Here is a 21,518-nt window from a genome sequence, read left to right on the forward strand (position 1 = left end):
CCGAGAGTAGGGATACACCTTTTTAGCCTTTGTTGATACTAACCTAAAGACGTTTGGTTGAACTAGATTTTATTTAGGAGTATCAGCATGAGGAAATCTTCTAACCGATGGATGACCTTTTGCAGTTGATCTGTTGAATTATAAATAAAATCCATGGAGATAGTGATGAGAAAATGGTGCTATTAAATTTATCGTTATTACCCTTTGCTCTAGTTGCAGATCACATAAATAAGCGGTAAATTAAGGCCCAATTTGAACTTGGTTAGTTTTGGTTTGACCTCATCCTCAGTTTTAACTTCTTTAGAAAATAAAAACTTAAATATCCTTTTAAATCCCATTGTTCTGACTCAGAACCTGGAAAACGATGAAGCCGTTTGTTACATCATTCCAAAATCCAAGAGAAGAACAAAACCAAACTTCCAGAGGCTTAGAAATTACACTGGATCAAAACCACTGCCAACTTTTAAATATATCCATACAGAAGACATATCTATGATATCATCCAAACTTCCTGTTTGATCATTTTTAATAATCCTGGGCAACATCTTAGTGTTAATGTCAGCTTTTAAGTGCCAGATGAGTTAATAAGTAACCCCGATCTGTTTTCTTTCAATCTGATTTTTGGTATAAATCCTGGAGAAAAAACACCGACCATGACCCACATACTGCAATACCTGCAGGAATGGTGGGGGTTAGGAAAGATAAGACTCCGATGGAGGCATGTGATTAGAGAAAAAAAAAGATTGATCTTGAGGGTTTTTCTCAGAATAACAGCGATAAATAACACCCGCTCTCACGAAGCTGACATTTATGGTGCTTCCGATTAAAATCACCTAACACTGGCATAAATAACATCAGAAATGTCAAGTATCTTAAAAAGCTCATAAAACGGATGAGGAAACTATACATTTGAACATTTATTGGTGAGTTGCAATCCGCCGTCGCTGTGACATTTGCAACTCCTCTGAAGAAGCTCATCTGTTATTAACTCGTCGGCTCATTTGTCGGACGCTTCTGCTTTTAGCTCTCCGTACCGGCTTCTACCTGCCATCTCTGCCATAAACGCATGCTCCCCACCAACTGGTCGCCTCCTAATTATTTTAGAAGAATGTTCATGGTAATAGTCTGGCTGTCATCCCACATCAACGTAATAGCATAGTAATGTCTGTCTCAAAACATTGTCCTAACTTGCTTAAAAAGCAGAGAAAAAAGCGCCGGTATGCACCCAGGACAACTTTCACGCCCCTTTTCCCGCCTCCCACCTGCCCTCTTTGTGAACACAGCTGTGATTTACCACCACGATGTAAAGAAGCAACTGCATTTAAGAAAACAATTAAGTCTGGAATGAGGTATTAAAACAGGACAAAGAAAGTGTTGTGTTTTTTGTGGAGTAACATTTATTTTCTTGCATCTTGCATCAGTAAATGTTGGCAGCTACACTTCGTAAACAAGAATGTGCATAAAAACTATGGTGCCTTTTTTATAGGGGGAAAGGGGGCTTCCTGGACCACCTGGAATTCAAGGTGAAACAGGGATCGGCCTCCCAGGACCAAAGGTAACATTTACTGCCATTTTGTTCTGAAAAATCATTTCATAGGAACATAATGATCAACCTGTGTGTTTCACTCTGTCTAAGCACTACCTTGGCTATCTCGCACTCTGCAGGGTGATGTGGGTTTCCAGGGGCAACCAGGGCCTCCCGGTCCTCCAGGAATTGGCGAGTCCGGACCACCGGTGAGTTAGAAACGAGGACAAAACATGTCACTTGTGTAATATAGATGGTGGTAGAGGAGTAAAAAAGGAGTCTGTTATTATGCTCTGAGTTTTTACTCTTCCATCTGGCTTGTTACCATACGAAGCAGTGGCAGTTCTAGATGGAATTTTTCTGGGGGGGAACAGTTTTTTTGCCATGGGGGCAAAGAACAAAAGGATAAAACAATAAGAAAGAAAACAGAGCAAACACATTGTTTAGTGTATAAGACAATGGCGATCCTATGTTAGGTACAGCTCAAGGTTAAAACTGACAGTAATTTCTAAATAATAGTCAAACTAAATTGTGGCTAAAGGTAAAATCAGTTACAGTCCCTTAATTTGAAAAAGTAAAGGAAAGAAGAAAAATAATTAAGTGCTATACACTTGAAATAAGATAGTAAAGTTGTTTTTTTTCTTATTTTAAACATAAATCATCTTATTCCATCCCCAAGTTGTCTTAACTACCTAATCATATTAGGTAATATCAAGGTACTAATTTTAAGATTAATTAATTTGATCTAAAATCTTGCAGTTTATGTTTTCAGTACAGGGGCCATGATTAGTTTTCATGGGCACTGGCCCCAGTAGGGCCCCATCTAGAACCGCCCATGTGAACTGCGGACTTCTAGAGGAACTTTTCGTCTCTGTTGAATTTTGTCCACCGTCTGAAGAAGATATAAAACTATGCAAACACTTAAATAACAAACTAATAGTGTTAATGCATTTAATAGATCAGTGATTTCAGAATAATATGTAATTGAGATTTTGACATAAACATTATGAAAATCATAAAGTTACATTAGGAATTAGCATCCTCAGTGTTGCTCTGTATGAGTATCAGTCTCCATTTGTACTTACTATAGAATGTAGACATTTTATATCCTTAAAGGCTTACATTTAATAACACAACACCATCTTTAGCACGGCCATTCTCAACATTGGGTTGCAAGATGATTCCTGGAGGTCAGCAAAACCTTTTGAGAAAATATAAAGCTCAAAATTAAGCTTCTGTAGCTTCTGACTGGACGGCGAGCGGTTGGTTGCAGTTGGTCATCAGAACTGCGGGACGCCGTGCTGGATCTCTGATCTCACATTACTGTTTTCTCTGCATGCACACTGGAATGCACACTGGGTAGTGTTGACCTTGTGGTTAGAGCAGTGCACTTGTGCTCTGAGAAGTTTGGGTTCCTGTGCAAGAACTGTAACCCCCGATTGCTCCCTGGGCGCCACATAATGGCAGCCCACTGCTCCAGAAGAGGATATGTTAAATGCAGAGATAAATTGGGGATATAAATATTTATTGGGGATGGAAGGGAATAGGTAGCCTGACGTAGTCCTACTCAATTCTAGTCAGAATATGAGTCTGATTCTGCTCCATAGAGCTGTGATTATGGGGCGTGTTTTGAACGAACCAGGATTAAAAAATTCCTCTGCACTCAATTGGATAGACCTACAACCAATAAGAGTAACGGAGTGCGTGACGTATGTTAAGCGACGCATAGTTGTTGTCAACAAAAATCAAAGCGTGCAGTTGCACACCTAGAATAAGAAGATGAGCCTTGATCGCGTTTCTCTGTTCCTCTTTTAAAATTAATTTGCTGTCGATATCTTCTAGAACAGACCTAATAGCAGAATCTACACACCTCAACTCTCCAGCGGCAGCCATTGTTGTCACCCAAGCGAGCTTTGGTCACGCGGTTGATTACGTTACTGTTGATCATCTGTCCATAATCGTATAAAGCCCGCCCTGACAATTTGATTGGCCCGCCAGATATTGTGCGAGCATACTCGCGCTACTACGGAGCAATGCCAGACCGAACTTCGGGACCTCAAACGTTGTGGGCGGGACTAAGTTCGGAATGGCACCCAGGCTAGGGAATGGGGGGGTTGTGGACAGCACTGCATGTTAAATTGTGGATTGCGACTCCCAGCTCCACTATGTAGCCTACTGAATAACAGTTCTGAATCTTTAGTTAAGTATAAAATAAAAAGCGCTCATCACAGTCTAGCTGTGAAATAAAATTTCCCTTTTATTTACAACTCAGTTATGTAAGTCACAAAAGGAAGTTAGAGGTTTAATATTTTTTGTGAGGTTACAAAAAATGAGCATCTTTTGTTCTTTTTGGTATCAGGACCACCTTAGATCTTTATGATTCGGACTCCCCTGATGAGCTTAATGTTTACTTCCAGCCTGTATGCTGAGAACAGGACAGCACAATGGTCGCCCACATGTTCAATTTTAGCAGAAAAGAGCTTCAGTCACTGTGCAGGCTGGACAAGCACTTCTTCATGGGTTTGGAAGCTAAGGAATTTATATTAACGCCCTTTGGTTTTATTTAGGGACCTCAAGGGCCTCAGGGAGTCCAAGGAGAAAGAGGACCGACAGGAGAAGGTCTCCCTGGACCAAAGGTGAGTGGGTGTCCGTGTCTTTTATGTCTAAAGCTCCTGGGACAGACGGTATGGCCTAAAAGAAACATGCACTCAAGCCGGCTAAAAGCTTCAGCCTTTTGACTCGTCTTTCATGCATCCGAGTTCACTCCACCGGTCCACCTTCTGACCCGCGCAGAGAAGAGATGTCTGGGCTCCAGATTGTGAAGCATTACTACAGGAAATTGACATGGCGTACGGATACTAGACATGATAACACATGACAGAAGCATCATAAATTCCCACACGGAGCTGCAGTGTTGCTTCCATTACCTCATGCCGTGGTGAAGTCTATTGATCGACCCGACAGGAGGAGATGAGAACATCTCGGCGCGCAGAAGATTCAGAGACGGAACGGGAAAAGGGGGAATAAAAAGGCCAGGACACCCCCACAGTTCAGACAGTGATTCAGTAAGAAAGACCTGATCTGTCTTACAGTGTCTGTGTTTTCTCAGTCCAACATCTATAAAGAAACAAACAGAACATCTCTCACATGTAGAAACACTCCTCCTTTCTAGAGGCAAAGGAACGTGATGTTATTTATCATATTAATGTTAACTTATAGTGTTTGTTTTTTCTGTACTTTATCATATCACAACCAACACAATACAGATTTGTTCACTGGAAAATTGTTTTACGAATATATATTTTTTATTTATATCCAGCCCCTTTTACTCTGTTACCCTAAATACCAATCAATGCAATCAGGTTAAGACTTTAGAATGATTTCCCAAACTTTTAACATCTATTTAAGAAGGATGATAACTTTTACAAAGCAAAATTTGAAATGCTAAATGTTCAAATTACAGCAAAATAATTTCTTAACAATTGACTTATTCCTTTGGATAATTTTTGTCCAAAGTTGCTCACAGTAACCAACTAAAACCCTGATGATTAACGTAAAAAAAATGTCAGACCTCAGGTTTGAATTCCTATGGAGCTTCTGTGTTTCGACAGAAGAAAATATTAAAGGAAGCCTGAGCAAACTGCCTTCAGGACATGACATATATAATTACTTTTTGGTTCTGTTATATTATTTACCGAGAAGCCTTGAAACAGAAGGTCAGCTTCAGGTGAAAATCTTATTTTACACTCGCACCTTACTGTCATGTATGTAATTCATCAACTGGCGCAGATGCTCTGAAAAGTAACAGTTTCCACCATAAAACTGGAAAAGGTGTTTCCCACCCACTGTTAGATCTCCCTCAAGGGTGCACTCTTTCTTTTCAGCCTCTGTGCCGCTCTCTTTCTTTGCCGCACACTTGGCTGTGATCTCACAGATGGCGTTCTTCTCCAAAGCAGCGTTCCTCACATGACGTGCCTCGACATGCTCCAGATTTGCAGCAGCGCTGAAGCATTGTAACCCTTTTTCCACATCATTAGCGCCTCTGCATTAACCTCCGATCGCTGGATTTATGACCATAAATGCAAACTTCTGGAAGCTTACATGTAAATGCAGCATTGCTATGCTAATTACTGTACATCTTTTGCTAGCTTTGTCTTTTTTCCTTCCTTGGATGACCTTGGTGAATTTTACTCAAAGTAAAAAAAAGGTGACTCATCTGCAGAAGCTTTCTCTTACATAGTGCTGGTGATGGAGGCCATTGCTGTTTTCTGGGCAGTGTTTGTCCCTGAAGCCTTTTACAAAGCCTTGGACAGGAGATTGTTTTAACGAACAGGGTCTCAAAAGTCGATCAACCTTTCCTTGACAGGTTCTTTCTACAAACGGTGTTTCTTAGATTACTTTTTTTTTTTTCAAAATAGGTGAGATTTTGGTGATCAGGAGAACACTTTGCAATACACCCTGAGGGAAGCTGGGAATTGAACCAACACCCTCTAATTGATGAAACATCCCCAGGGAGCTTGACCTGTCTCAATAATTATTAAATAGCTGAGCCTAATGTTGCATGTACTTATCGATTAAAGGACATGGGTTTTGGATTTAGTGCCATCTAGTGGAAAATCTGTAAATTGCTTAACAAAGCAGTCTTGAATCCCTGCCAAGCACAAATCTGTATGAGAAAATCCACTGACCTCACTAATTCAAAGATAAGTTATTAAACTCCAGGATTACTTTAGTTCAATAACTGTAAACTTATTTTTTTATTAGTGATACACTGCCTTATAGGAAAGCAATACGCATGGACTCATCTACAAGGTGGAGTGTAATAGTGAAGCAGTGTCACCGTTTAACTATTAGAACTGTTAACTTGATCCATCAAACTCAGCGGCTGCCATATTGGACTGAAATTAGATCTCTTGTGAACTTATTAAAGATATCTTAGACCAAGCTAGGGGGTATAGAGGCTGGAATCACTCAAAATGAGTTTGTTTTTAAGAAATAACCACTATTCTTAAAGTTATTTCTGAACTTTCTAGCCAAGGCATTGACCCTTTGGAGCAGGGGTTGGTAATTCCAGTTTCCAAGAGTCGGGATCCTGCAAGGTTTGGATTCATTCTTGGTCCAACACACCTGAATTAAATGGCTGAATTACCTTCTCACTATGTGTTCAACTGAGAGTCCTCTTTATCTTCTAATTACTTTATCCAATTCAATTCAATTCAATTCAGTTTATTTATATATCGCCAAATTCACAACACATGTCATCTCAAGGCACTTTACAGTTCACCAGATCATACAGTCAAATTCATACAAAGTTTTCTATCTAAGGAAAACCAGTTGATTGCATTGACTCAAATACAATCCCTCACACTAAGCATGCTTGTAGTGACAGTGGAGAGGAAAAACTCCCTTTTAACAGGAAGAAACCTCCAGCAGAACCAGGCTCAGTGTGAGCGGCCATCTGCTGAGGTCGACTGGGGTTCAAGGAGACAGAAGCAGAGATACAAGAAGCAGCTGTAAAATGCGTCCCCGTTCAGGGAACACACAGCCAGGCAGACGAGCTCCGAGCCAGCTTCCATGCCAGAGGACGAAGAGAGCACATCCACCCAGTCACGGTCAGAGAAAACAGGACCACACTGGAAAACAGGCCGATCTCCAACATCTATAAACAAGGGTGTTGATGGAAGCAGCACAGCTGATGTTTCTTTCCAGGATGACGTCACAGCCAAGCAGGAACAGACGAGGCAAAGCTACTCTGAGGAAAAGCAGAGAGAGCAGAACGTTAGAGATTTAACTAACAGATTCTGCAGAATAGGAGAACCGAGAGAGAATGAAGCAGAATGATGAAATGGGGGTCCCTATGTCCTCCAGAAGTCTAAGCCTATAGCAGCATAACTATAGATCCAGTTAAGGATCTAAAAAATTGTAGGATATCGGACCTCTGGAACTGGAATTGCCAACCCTGCTTTAGAGTCATAGCAAACATGGGAGAAGGTGACTCAATCTGAAAACAGCAAAATGGATGTCTGTCACCATTTTCCATGATAAGTGCTGTTAAAATAGTGCTAGAAGTAAGGAAGGGGGTATGAAAAGGAGGCTGTATGTTTCCTATTATAGTATCTTTATCCTAGGGAGCTTGTGACATTCCTGCCCTTTATATGACCGGAAAAATACACTATGCTTCATGTGTACACATGCAAACATGTGCATCTTTGTATGTTATGGGTGTTATAATGAAGAGCAACTTGGGTTTTTTAGTTTTTTTCTTTTTTTTTTATTGCTGTCCCATTTGACAAGTGTCATCCATAATGTCCTCAAGGCTGTCCACACAGCAGACCAGACTTCCTTTCCATGCCAGAGTAGAGTTCTTACTCCTGATGCCATGAAAGATGAAGAACAGAAGCTAAGGACAGGAGATAGAGGTTCCAACTTGCTGTTTTGGAATCGGGCTGTTGTCTTAACTTGATAATTGAAGCGACTAATCTGGTGTTGGGAATTTTTTTAGGGGATGTCCTTTTTTCACTAAATTTGATGGGTCAGTTTAAAGGATCAATAAGTTGGAAATTTACTGTAAAGTTAATCAAATACTTTCATTTGTAAACCACAAAGGAAGTAAAATTCCCTATAAATGGGTCCTCTCCATCAACAATGTCGTAGACTGTGTCCATTTGTCAACCCTAACCCCTGCAGAGAGCCTTATATAGGGGTCATGCCATTTTATATAAGAGTCCGAATGTCGTGTGTTTGAATGTTGAATGTTTAGTGAAGGGAAAAGTAGTGGACTCAAAATTTCCCACAATGCACCTTGAAAAGTGGTGGCCATTGTCCCTACCCGATCCGTCCGGGAAGCACGATCCGTCCTGCGCATGCGAACACATGAACATCCAGGTGTCCATAAATAATGTAATTATAGTACTAAATTTACTTATTTCTATCCTTTACTCACTAAAGAATGCTAATGCACAACAACAAAAAATGTTTTATGATTTTTGTGAGAGAATTTTTATGCTTTTTAGATTTTTTTCATTAAACTGCTTCTCTGACGTCATCAGACATGCTGAAAGCAGTCTTGCAAAATATGATGTTTATCTGCACTTTATTTGTTTCTTTCTTTAGATTACGCACTATAACATAAGGTTAAAACAAAACAAAAACATAACATAAAACTCAAAAAGACTAGATTTATGTTTAAATCCAAAACCACCGGAAACGGCGTAGGATCCCATTTCCGGAGGAGATCGGGTAGAGATGAGTGATAAAACAGAAAGGATTATAAGGCATTTATTTACCCAGAAAATACATTATTAACCTTTAACACATAATATTTTAGTACGTTCACTATTTTTGGGAAGAGAAAATTTCATTTAGGTATTTTTAACAAAATCAAGCTGATGGCGCATGCACAGAACAGATCGTGCTTCGAGGGATGGATCGGGTAGTGACAGTCATCCATGATCACTAGATAAGCAGATTAATACCAGAATGGTTTTGTAAGAGCCCTCCTTGCAAAGCATCATGGGATTCGTTTAGGTGGCAAGAAAAAACAAACATGGCGCAGACCAACGAGGAGAGAAAAGTAGCAGTGTATTCTCATTATCAGTTCGTATGAAATCGTACGAAAAGTTATGCACAGTAATTTCGTACGTTTTTGACGTTTTTTTTCGTCGCATTTCGTCTTATTTTTACGTCTTGTCTCGAGACAAGATATCCTTACGCATGCGCATCTTGCGCACCATTCAATAACATAGAATTTAACATACAATTAACCCTAACCCTAAGATACAAAACAGCAAGCAACCTAGTTAGAGACCTGAAGAAGTAATTATTGCACTGTTTTTCCCAGTTTTACGTCCGTCCGCGGATCTGCTTTTTTCGTCTGTCTGGCTGCGCATGCTCACTGATCTGTTTTTTCGAGGAAAAACGTCAAAAACGTACGAAATACTGTGCATAACTTTTTGTACGATTTCATACGAACTGATAATGAGAATATGTTGAAAGTAGTGATCATCGATCTGAACGGTCAGTTAACTAAGTTCACTATAAAGTCCAATATTTAGTCCCCGCTCTAAAAATATGTGTGCTGTTCCCATTTAAAACCGTAGGTGCCAATTATACACATTACTATTTCATTGTAAAACCATTGCTTTTACCATGAAATGTTTAAGGTTATATTAAATCATTAAAACATATCGAATTAATAAATTGTATATTTAATTATTCAATAGTGCATTCATTTTTTTAAATTAATTTACATAGATTGATTTCATTGTATATTTGTTTGTCTGATTTTGGCCCTTTTAGGCCCCCATACAGACAGCAAAGACAAATCTCAGTCAAACCAAGATGCCTTTCCTCGAATGAGATTTTACTGCAATAAATTTAATCAAAAGAACCCGATAAAGGATATTGATATTCACCTCTTGGTTTATTATGGCTCTTTGTAAACAGAGGAATATGAATTTTATACTTTTAATTCACTAATACACAGAAGCTGATAGTTTTCGCTTTATCTGCATTACATCTTAATTGAACTGGACTTTTCCATATGGGAATTTCTTTGGCTGAATAAAGTGGTATTGACCTCAGTATCTTTGGGTTTAAAAAAGGTGTGTTGTTTAGTCCCTTAGGGTGGCTGATAAATTAAAATGTTAATTTATTTGTGTTTTGTTGATGAGTCTGTTTTTTTAAGGAAACAGAAAACATAAACCATCTAACCAGGAATATTTTAGAAAGCTTTTTCCCGGCTTTTGAGCCCATATATCATGTCGCCCTATATGCTGTATGTGAATATTACTTCACGGTGGGTAATAAAAGTATGCTTTTATGTGTTTGAGTGCTGCTCTTCTCAAAGTAGCCGGGAAATACTTTTTTACTTTCACTGATATGGGGCATACGCTGTTGCTTTGCCATTCCTGTGAGCACATCTAATATTTCAAAAGTCAAAATGCAATAACTTTTCTGCCCGCCTTCACAGGGCGAGCGAGGCATAGAGGGGCCACGGGGGCCCAGAGGACAACCGGGCCCAGGAATCAAAGGAGACAAGGTAGAGTACAGAGAGGCCATAAATGAGGCACCTCGCTGAAAAGACTTTATAAAAGCAGAGAAAGCTAGAAAGCTAGAGCCCTGTTGTGAATAGGCCAAAAGCACCGATAAATGCACCAAGCATGGTGTTATATAGGAGGTTACAGTCTACAGGGTATGAATTGAGGTTAAAGCTTGAATGGTGTAGGAGGACTGCAGTTTAATGGTTTGGCTTGGTTGTATAAGGGAACATTAACACTCTACCGGTGCCTTTAGACATCAATGTAAAGGAGAGGTTTTTATTTATCAGAATGTGCTGCAGATCTTTGAAACCATCTGGATTATTTTGACTCACAGATGTATGAGTTTGAAATATTGAATATATTTACTAAAAAGAATTCCTTTTTAGCATTTATATGACCTGAAAACATTTTTGTTTTAAGCCATCCATAGATACATTTGGATAAACTACAATCAGATCTCATGTAGCTGATTGGCTAAGTCTGAATTTCATGTGTAGAGAAAAAATAAAGATAAGTACTCTCCAAAATAATAAATCTTAAAGAAATACTACTGAAACTGAAGTGTGATGCACTGTTAAATTATGAGCACATATTCCATGTTAAAACTTCATACCTCCTTCTTATAGGGGGACTTTGGCCCTCCAGGTTTTCCAGGCCCCCTTGGTCTCCCAGGTTTAGGGATCCAAGGAGAAAAGGTATGTAGCTGCTTTGTAAACTATTTTTGCCATTTTTTTCCCTAATGTTGATTATTAAGAGTTATTATGATTTTATTTGATTCTTTCTTTGACAATATGTACTTTTTCAACTGTTTTTGACTCACCTCTACTGATATGCAAAAGAGAGCCTTACATTTTCTGAAATAATTAAAACTAGGATTAATGCAGTGCTGAGAGAGAGGTATAAATTTAAGATTATTTGAGAATATTCAACATGTTTAATAAGATATTGATGAAGATTTTTGTTTGTTGAAAACAATGTAGGGAAATAAAACTGAGGGGGTGGAAATTATTGATTATTTCCCTTTCTTTTAGGGAACAGTGGGTCCACGGGGGCCACCAGGAATAAGAGGTCCACCAGGAGAGGGTTTTCCAGGACCCAAGGTTTGTCCTGACAAAATCTACCTAATTACGTTAAATTCACACGTTCATTTTGCATGGCCTGTGAGAGAGATTCCATGGCTTGAGGATCTTTGCATTATTTTAACAATTAACCAGTAAGTCTCTAAGTTCTAGCAATGAATGTAACGCTGTCTCACACAGGGGGACCAAGGGTTGCCTGGTGAAGTTGGAGCTCCAGGAGAAAGAGGGGCTGGTGAGCCTGGTGCAAAGGTGTGTTTTTTATTTTTTTATATGAATTTAAAAACCCACTTTAACAACAATAATTTCAGGTCCCTTTCACACTTGGTCAAGATCACTCTACATTATTCTGCATCATCTTTCAAACTTTGCTGGTTAATAGCAGATTTAGAAATTCCTGTTTTAGTATACAACACATTTTAACACTATTGCACTTTCCATATATCAAATATGCTTTTCTGCTCTGCTTATTACAGTGCTATCTGTGAGGACATTGATTTTTTTTCCCACCAGTCTGCTGAATTGGTATAAACTGATTTGGAATAAATAGAGTATTTATTCACCTTAAACATTAGTTTTGATCTTGCTCTGTTAGAGGAAATAACTGTAATTCCATCTGCCTTTTAGCAGAGTTTTGTGATGCTGCTAAAATGCAGGGAGAGAGCGAGTGAGAGATGAGGGGGGTAGTGACAGGTGTATATTTATAAGCTATGCTTTCCTATGTGTGGGAATCTGTGACTTATTTGCCAATATTATATATATTGAAGCAAATGTGTGAGATTCCTCTGATTACTCTGAAAGCCTGTTATACAGATGCTCTGAAACATAGTCGTTTCAATAGAACAATGGAAAATTGGAATTTAAACTCCATAAGCTAATTTTTATCACTTTGCTCATCTTTCTTCAGCCTAATCTCTTAAAATGCAAAATCCCTCCCTTTGACAGTATAAAAAAATACAACTTCTCTCCACCTTATATGTGCAATATGGAGGTGTATGCACTGTCAAGTGTTCCAGTTAAGCAGTGTATGTGGCACAAGGGGGTGCCAAAGTGATAAGTGAAAAAAGTCTCAACAAACACATCTAAACTTGTCTCACTATCTTTGCAGGGCCTTTCCATTGATTTCTGGTAATATCTACACCCTAACCTTAACCCATACCCTAAACCTAACCATTTCGGGTTCACACTTAACGCCTAACCTAACCTCAATTCATACCTTAGTCCAAAAAACAGCAATTCCCCTTATGGGGTTTAGGCATTGGGCCTTACAAGGAAAAGTCGGTCCCCACAATGGGCTATTTTTTCCAGAAAATGGGCCCCACAGTAGTTGGTAAGCAGCTGCCTTCTGTAACCATAAGTAACTTCTCTAATCTGAGTAAGATTACAATTTCTATCAAAATCTCTTGTCACGTCTCATGGTTATTTAATACATATATGTTATGAAGTGTTATTTAAAGAGTTTGTCCCGAGTTATCTCTTTTCAGGAAAAAAGAACCGGAGAGAGAAAGCTTCAAGGTGTAAACACAGAGCTTTCCTTTAACATAATGATTTATAATGAAGAACAATGTAGGAGATGCTCCAAGATTATCACCATCTACATTTTAAATGATTTCTGATATTATAGTCTAGTCATTGTGTTGTGTGAATCAGGCCTGAGCTTAATAAGCTGGTAAAGTCTGCAGTCGATACTTTAACTTTTCTGCAGGGTGAGCCAGGATCAGCAGGACTGTCAGGTTTGCCTGGGCTTCCTGGAGAGGATGGCGCTCCAGGACAAAAGGTAGCAAAAGGAAGACTTTTCTGTATATTTCATAACACCTAATGAAAGGGAAGTTTGTTGAATGACAGAGTTTTGGCTTCAGGGCGAGCCGGGAGCTGTCGGTCTGCGAGGTCCAGAAGGTGCACCTGGGATTGGCACTCAGGGGGAAAAGGTACTTAATTTTCTATTCATTGCTTTTTATCTCTTCCCATGTGATGTGATTTCCTGTTTAGAAGGGGTGACTTTATCTGGCTTTATATTTGCTATATGAAATAAAAAATCAACACATTTCCCTTTGTCCAATGGGTTCTTCTGACTACTTTTATGGCCACTTCTTTCTAAATCCTTTCTGTGACCTTTGTATTAATGTATAAATACACAACCTTTTATTAAAGTTGTTATAGTAAACAGTCTTTGTTGTTCTGTATCTACATGATTAAATTAAGAGTTAGTCTTATGCAACGTTCAAACCTAACGCGATTGAAGCAGCAGAAGCAGCTGGTTTACATTTACGGTTGATGCGCATCAAGGCACATTAAAAGGTCCTGCAGTGCGTCTAGAGCGGCAGGAGCAACGCATCTTTACGCATCTGAGCAGCTAAGGGGCGGGACACACTTCACAAGCAACTTTTGCTGCTCGACGCACCACGTCAACCAATCAGAGAAGCTGATCTGGGAGCTGTCAGGGAGACGGACACAGAACGGCTGATTCAGATCTCTACGATCACTCCTCTAAAACAGTTTATCAATGCATAAATGAACATGAAATGTCAAAACCTGTCGGCAAAATATGTTTGCTGTTATTATTCTGGTGCCTCCAGTTGGTACCACATACATGAAAATGCTAATACCTACTTCCAGCTGCCACGAACCGTAGGGGAAACCCCCCATCTGCTGCTGGGGATTCTCACTGACAGCACACCGCCAGTATAGGGGTCTGAATAATGTTTTAAGGCAGGATCGTAATTTTGATGAACTGACTGCACAGACAGTGTTTACAGGTTGACTTTCTCATTACAAAATATATGAAAACTAGTCTTTACCTATTTATCAAATCTATATTATTTAGCGGTCGATCTACATTCCTACCCTCATCTATGGTCATGAACTCTGGGTCATGACCGAAAGAACGAGATCGCGGATACAAGTGGCCGAAATGGGTTTCCTCCGTAGGGTGGCTGGGCTCTCCCTTAGAGATAGGGTGAGAAGCTCGGTAATCCGGGAGGGACTCAGAGTAGAGCCGCTGCTCCTCAACGTCGAGAGGAGCCAGTTGAGGTGGCTCGGGCATCTGGTTAGGATGCCTCCTGGACGCCTCCCTGGTGAGGTGTTCCGGGCACGTCCCACCGGGAGGAGGCCCTGGGGAAGACCCAGGACACGCTGGAGAGACTATGTTTCTTGGCTGGCCTGGGAACACCTTGGGGTTCCTCCTGAGGGGCTAGAAGAAGTGCTGGGGAGAGGGAAGTCTGGGCCTCCCTTCTTAGGCGGCTTCCCCTGCGACCCGACCCCGGATAAGCGGAGGAAGATGGATGGATGGATGGCTGGACCTATTTATCACAGCAAATATAGCAAATCGACCCTCTGCCATTGAACAGACAAGCAGTACATGCATCAGTCGCATCTGGACACACTTTACTGGATGCACTTCAAAGATGCTCCTGAGGCGTGTCTGTCCTTAATGTATCGAAGCATCAATAATGAAGCCGCAGGCGTGTTTTTGCTGCTCAAATCGTGTTTGGTGTGAACGTAGCAGCTGTCACATAGATAACATATCTCCAACCCTGCCTATCAGGGTGACCAAGGCCAAAGGGGAATAAGAGGACTGACAGGCCCACCTGGCATTGCTGGACCCTCGGGGCCAAAGGTAAAAGTCCCTGAATGCATTATTGGGTAAAACCATGAACAGCCTATTATTGAATTAATGCATGATGATAATGGTTTAATTTTTAACCAGGGAGAACCCGGGACCCAGGGAAGGCCTGGTTCCGCTGGCCCACCAGGACGTTTCATTACTGGACCTAAGGTATGCACTCTCAGTTCTCACAGTGAAAAAAAAAACACACTTGCTTCCTGCATGTTTTCAAGTTTGTTTTCAGGTGATAATTATTTCTCACTTAATTTTCAGTGAAAGCAATTATCACTTTTTTTCAACAAAGACATCATTTTAGCTCAGCTGGGATCAAAATATTTTATTCACTCAAGATAAATTCCTGTTTCTGCAACATGCATATAGGGAAAGAACTTTGTACCATAATAAAAAGCAAGAAAGCGAAGGTAAAGTTCATGGTTAGCAAAAGACTAACACGGATATTGTGAAAAGAAGTTAATTAAATGCTAAAATGGGTTAGCCATGGCAGAAGGAAATTGGTCCATTGCATTCATGATACTGGTTATTATACAGTAAATCTGCACATTTAACTGCTGCTTCAAGTGCATTGAAAATATTCTTCTGGCTATTAGCTCCAAAAACCTTGTATCTCATTGCTAATCTTTAAAATGAGTATTTGAATGAACCTGAGTTCATAATGGTGGGGAAAAAAGTATTTTATCCTTTAAGGTTTTCACATTCTCTTTCTTATTCTCACTGAATTTATGGGATGAGAAGAAAATTGAATTTGTTTTTTGGGAGTTTTATTAAATGGGTTTAAGAATTGTTAAGGTAGGTTAGGTCTTTAGTCCAGAGTGAATCAATAAGGACACTGAAGTTTAATTTTGTTTTTACCTACATGCACTCAGCACCTCTCAGAGATAATCTTACGGTAAGACTGTTTTTCTAGAGGTGTAAAATTGTAAAAGTTAAACCTTTAATTATCAAACAATCTTCATCTCATATTTGTAAAAGTACATTGAATCATTTATGAAATTTATGACATTTCGATACATAAATTTTTTCGACAGGGAATGAGTAGCTTAGCAGTGAAAATGAACATTTCCAATGTATAAAGTGCAGTAGTGATCAAAATGTGAAAACAGTGTAGGAGAGACGGCTCAAACAGGCATGATGTGGAAGGTTTAGAGCAGTGCAAGAAATAAATAAATAGATATGGTGCAAAATGCAGTAGAAACACTGAGTTGAATTCAATTTAAATGGATTTGAAGATTTGCCATGAAGTGCAAGGATGATGTTTACAGTGTAATGCAGAGTCTCGATTTCTGACTTGATTAGAGTTTTAAAGTGCTAGTATTTATTTTTCCATTTCTCTGATTTCATTTAATGTAAATTAATTCTACCAGTGATATTAGTATGAAGGAATAATTAATCACTGACACTGGAAGGAGAAACGCAGGTATGTGACCACAGTCATCTGACGGGAGATGATTATCTGGGTGAGTCACTTACCTGGTTTAACAGCCGATGGACTGCCAAACGAGAGCGCCCAGAATGTCCACGATGCAGCAACCTCAATGAGCAAGCAGGAGTCTGATCCAGGTCCGATCATACAGGAACAGTTCTGGAATCCAGGAGTCCACAGCCTGGTCAGGGGTTCCGATTAGCACAGGAACAGACAGATCCAGGGTTACAGGAACCAACAGTGCGTGAAGGGAGATTCAGAGTTCCATGCAGCGTGCAACCAGCTCAGATAGAAATGCACAGATGTAGACAGACAGGCTTAGTTGTTGAGGGACAGAGACAAGACATGGTGACAGGAAAACTGCAGGAACTTTAAACTGTACTCTACCTAGGGGCCAGGACACGATCAGGAGACAAGACAAACACCAAGACCCTCTCAACCCACTGGCCTCCAGGGACGAGGACATGAACCTTGGACTAAAACTAACAGAACAAACATACATCAAACAATGATCTGGCCCTGATAGCTGGGATGAGCCGAATATAAAGGAACAGACACAGGTGGATAAGATGAGGAATGATTGAGAACCGGGCAGAGTTAGGCAGGTGAAATAAGTAAACAATTAAGGACAGCTATCAGGGCAGATCATGACGCCTTTCCTGGTTTTAGGCCCATTCCTCTTTACAGGGCTTCCTGTTTTGTAGCCCAGCTTGCTTCATATATTTATATTATCTGTCTATTTTGTAGCCCAAGCTTTAACAGTCTAACAGCCTGAGATGATGCAGTAGTATTTCCACCTTTGCTTATGATGCCATCAATGTGAAGGGCATCGCTCCCTCTTGACCATGATACTGGCACCTTCATAGTTCAAGGTTAGCATGCTTCTTTAGGTTGCTAAGTGTATTTCTTTTCCTCTGAATATAACAATCGCTATTCAGTTTTAGTTTAATCAGAGACATGTGGTTCCTCCTCTGGTGTAGCCTATTGGCTGTTTGATTTTGTTCTCCCCATGATGACATGCAAGGAAGCAATGCGCTTAAGTTGTTGCCAAAAAAAACAAAAACACCCAAGGACCTTTAAGTCACATTATGTGAATTAATCCTGCACAGATCTTGTAAAGCTCTGATATCATAATCCAGGTTTTCTATATTGTTTAGCAACATGAAAATGTGTGTTAACCCATCAAATTAAGGAAAATTGACATTATTCAGCCGTTTAGCAAATAAAAAGCACATTTTATATCCTATCTGATCTAAAGATGGAGACATTTAGAAGTGAGAAAAAAAAAACATTGAGATTAATTTGACATGTGTATTGTCTATTAAGTACGTTAGTAAATCTGCTGAACTGTAATCCCGGATTGATGGTTCTTGTTCTAGTTTACCTGGAGTACTCTAAGATGACCACAAGGGAGAGCTAATGAGGTTCTGTGACCATGACCATTGCTGAGTGTTCCTTGAAATAATTAGTTAACATTAAGTTAAGTTAGATAACGTGATAAGTAATCTTAATGTGCTTTAAGAACATAAAATAATTACTTTTTGTTACGTTTATATTCCTCCATATTTGGTTCACTTCCCCTCTCATCCAGCCTGTGGTTAGGAATGTGGGAGACAGGAATATTTTAATTGCAGAGAAGCTAATGAGATAGGTGCGCCTGGCTGAGCAGTTTTGAAATGTCCTAATGTCATAGTTAATTAGTTCAAGTTGGTGAAATCAGTAGCTGGAAATAGGAGGTTTCTTAACAATATTCATGGAAAAATTTATAAAATTGCCAATATTACAGATTTTAAGAGGCTTTAATTTTGAAATTCAACATCAGACTTTGATGAAATCTGGTGAGAAGCATCTGGGAAGTCCTACTGTCACCCTGAAGTGGAATCAGCAACTGGAAACAGGAAGTTTCTTAGCAATGTTCATGAATTGCTTTAATTTTGAAATTGCGCATCAGACCTTGATGACCTCTGGTGAGAAGCATCTAGGGGTCTCCTACTGTCAAAGAAAATCAGTAACTGGAAATAAAGTTTTGGTTTATCATAACTGAAACTTAGGTAAAATAAATAGGCTTTCTTAAATTAAGTGCATAAATTAACTGTGTAAAGCGGTACCTACATAAAAAAACAAAACATTAAAATATTTCTCATATATCCATATTCACAAGAGCACATACAAAATTATTTGTTAGAGCACAGAGGTGTAAATTATATCTTATTGAAGTTAATAAATGTTAACTTGTCAGTTTTATTTTGAAAGGTCTAAACAAGTGTTTCTACCATATTTCATAGTATATGGGTGACCAATAAAAAGCCAATCCTCATTGGCTTTTTACTTTTGCTTGACTTTAATCATATAACAGATGTACTGAGAGAATGTATTAAAGTTAAAATAAAGGTAAATAAAGTCAAATCAATACAAACTGGACCATAACAAATGCAAAAATATTTTTATAATGTGAGGAAAAACTGTTTTAGAGTGACTGACATACAACAAACATTTATAAAATGTGTGGCTTGACTGAACATTTTTTCCTTTTTTGAGTAGAACTGCTTATATTTCCTGCTAAAACAATGACGGGTATTTTGGTTGAGTTTAGTTTTTTACTCAGTCTTATAGCGTGATCCGGACCCTGACCTCTAGTTAAAACAGCTAAACGTGTAGATGTGTGTGTGTGTGTTACTTAAATCAGAAACACTGATACTATGAAACCTTATTGTAGGGTGATCCTGGTCCAAGTGGTCCTCCTGGTCCAATCGGGGAGACTGGATATGGACTTCCTGGCCCGAAGGTAACAGAAAAATTTCCTCGTGCTAAAATCCAATCATGATACTTTTACTGGTATGGGGAAAGTTCTAATGAACTGAGTTGAACTTTAAACAAACAAGCCCTCAGATGTCCTGACCAAACCGTTTTCTTCGGAAAATCAATTACCAGCTTGCACTTATGGGAGGCAGACTGGGCTGCACATGTTTGCACCGTGCAGAGCTTCCCTTGGCAAGAGCTGAGAGCGTATCATAATGAGGAAATTAAAGAAAACTTCACATCTTGTTTTTCTTACCCTTGTTCCAAATGTTTGGCTTTTCTTAACATTGTTTGCATAAAATCTTTTTAACTTTATACTTCTTGTTCTGTTATAGGGGGATAGAGGTGATCCAGGCCCTGCAGGTCCATTTGGTCCTAAAGGAGATGGCTTTCCCGGTCCCATGGTAAAAAATATCAATTTGATTCTTTACATAAGCACCATTTATCACATATTACACTCGTTTCTTCATAATCTGTCTCGTATTTTCCAGTTTATGTTCATCGGTTCCATCTGTCCATCCATCTGTTAGACATTTATTACCCAAAAGTAGCAGAAGAAGTCCTGTTTATTCCTGCAGCTAACAGAGACAAAAAAAGGACTAGATTTACAGGCTTACAGGAGCAGATTCTTATTTTGAAAAACATTTTCCCAAATGGATAAATGAAATTTAGGGACGTGAGGATGTTGCAATTGACTAGAAGATGATAATTATGTTGAGAAAAATAAAACTAGCGAGTACGCCTAGAGATGCTGCATAATCCTCTATTGAATGATGGTTTGTGTTGTTTAGGGTCCTCCTGGCCTGCCTGGGCTTCCTGGAGAACCCGGGTCGGAGGGTGTGGGCATCCCAGGACCAAAGGTGAGAACACGTCTGAACTAGATGGACATTAAATAAGAGAGAAACCAAGATTCTGATGTTGTTGGTGACCCCTAAAGGCTAGACACAAAATTACATTCAAGTGAACTTTTTTTTTTACACGATGTATGAAGAAAAAAAAGCTCTTTTCTTCAACATTAGGCTGCAAACAGTCCCAATACATGACAGCAAGAGCATAGTGATGTTATTTCAACCTGGAGAGACTTGCAGATAAAAGTCGAAATTAGAGAATATTCAATTTATTAATATATGTAACACAATCATATTCCTCGAGATATTTCTATCTAAGGAAAACCAGCTGATTGTGAGGACTCATTGACTCTCTACAATCCCTTGCACTGAGCATGCATGTAGTGAAGGTGGAGAGGAAAACTCAGTTTTAACAGGAACAAACCTTCAGTAAAACCATGCTTAGTATGAGCAGCCATACAGAGGCAGATAAAGACGAACAAAATAAGTTATTTGGTGCTCGGGCCCCGGCAGAAGACTTTGATGCTGTAAATCGACATATGCTTAGATGAGTAACCAAGAAAATGATTAGAGTTGTAGTCTTCCCTGGGTCCGGGACACTTAAGCCTAATTTCTTCCTTCTATCACTGGAGTTAGTACAGTATATGATCCTCACCAGATTAGGCCATGTTCGTTTGAGGAAGTTCCTCTTGAACGATGTTTGATCCTTTCTCTCGGTTCATTGCGATAAACTTGACCAGAACTGGTCAATATTTCAAATCCTTTTGATAAGAAGCAACCCTGACATTAAAGTTCTCCCCTTTTCCTTTTGTACAAATGAATTACCTGAAAGATCATAGAGCATAATTCACCTCAGAACCAGTCCTTTGCAAGATCTGCTCTGGTGGTAGAATGATTACCTACACATTAGAAAGATTTGGTTCATTCTGAATCTCAGGTTCAGTTGTAGCTGGACTTTAAACAGTTCAGACACCAATTTAAGTTGAATTTGGCTTAATTTATTCTTCAGCAAACCAAACTATAGTAATGGGCTTGCTTGAATGAATGACATTATCAATATAATGATCCAAACTGCAAAAGCACAAATTATCAATGAATAAAAAACAGCCTTCACCTAAAGATCCAGTTTATGTTTCAATTCAGCTCATTGTAAAGAAAAACCCTGGTTCAAATGAAAAAAAAAC

At 39.3% G+C, this 21,518-nt stretch overlaps 1 protein-coding gene across 1 annotated transcript in view; it reads left to right on the plus strand.

The window, feature by feature from the left end:
* Positions 1–21,518, plus strand: part of LOC119790357 (collagen alpha-1(XXVIII) chain-like) — a 54,312-nt gene that overhangs the window by 17,198 nt on the left and 15,596 nt on the right. The window contains exons 12-25 of the mRNA XM_038295881.1: positions 1,487–1,555; positions 1,666–1,734; positions 4,093–4,161; positions 10,497–10,565; positions 11,193–11,261; positions 11,598–11,666; positions 11,826–11,894; positions 13,348–13,419; positions 13,502–13,570; positions 15,187–15,258; positions 15,349–15,417; positions 19,404–19,472; positions 19,822–19,890; positions 20,278–20,346. Of these exons, the coding sequence (XP_038151809.1) occupies positions 1,487–1,555; positions 1,666–1,734; positions 4,093–4,161; positions 10,497–10,565; positions 11,193–11,261; positions 11,598–11,666; positions 11,826–11,894; positions 13,348–13,419; positions 13,502–13,570; positions 15,187–15,258; positions 15,349–15,417; positions 19,404–19,472; positions 19,822–19,890; positions 20,278–20,346 (972 nt within the window). The remainder of the gene's footprint in view (positions 1–1,486; positions 1,556–1,665; positions 1,735–4,092; positions 4,162–10,496; positions 10,566–11,192; positions 11,262–11,597; positions 11,667–11,825; positions 11,895–13,347; positions 13,420–13,501; positions 13,571–15,186; positions 15,259–15,348; positions 15,418–19,403; positions 19,473–19,821; positions 19,891–20,277; positions 20,347–21,518) is intronic.

This window comes from Cyprinodon tularosa, unplaced genomic scaffold (assembly GCF_016077235.1).
Source record: "Cyprinodon tularosa strain WSP-4 unplaced genomic scaffold, ASM1607723v1 ctg362, whole genome shotgun sequence".
Classification (NCBI taxonomy): Eukaryota; Metazoa; Chordata; class Actinopteri; order Cyprinodontiformes; family Cyprinodontidae; genus Cyprinodon; species Cyprinodon tularosa.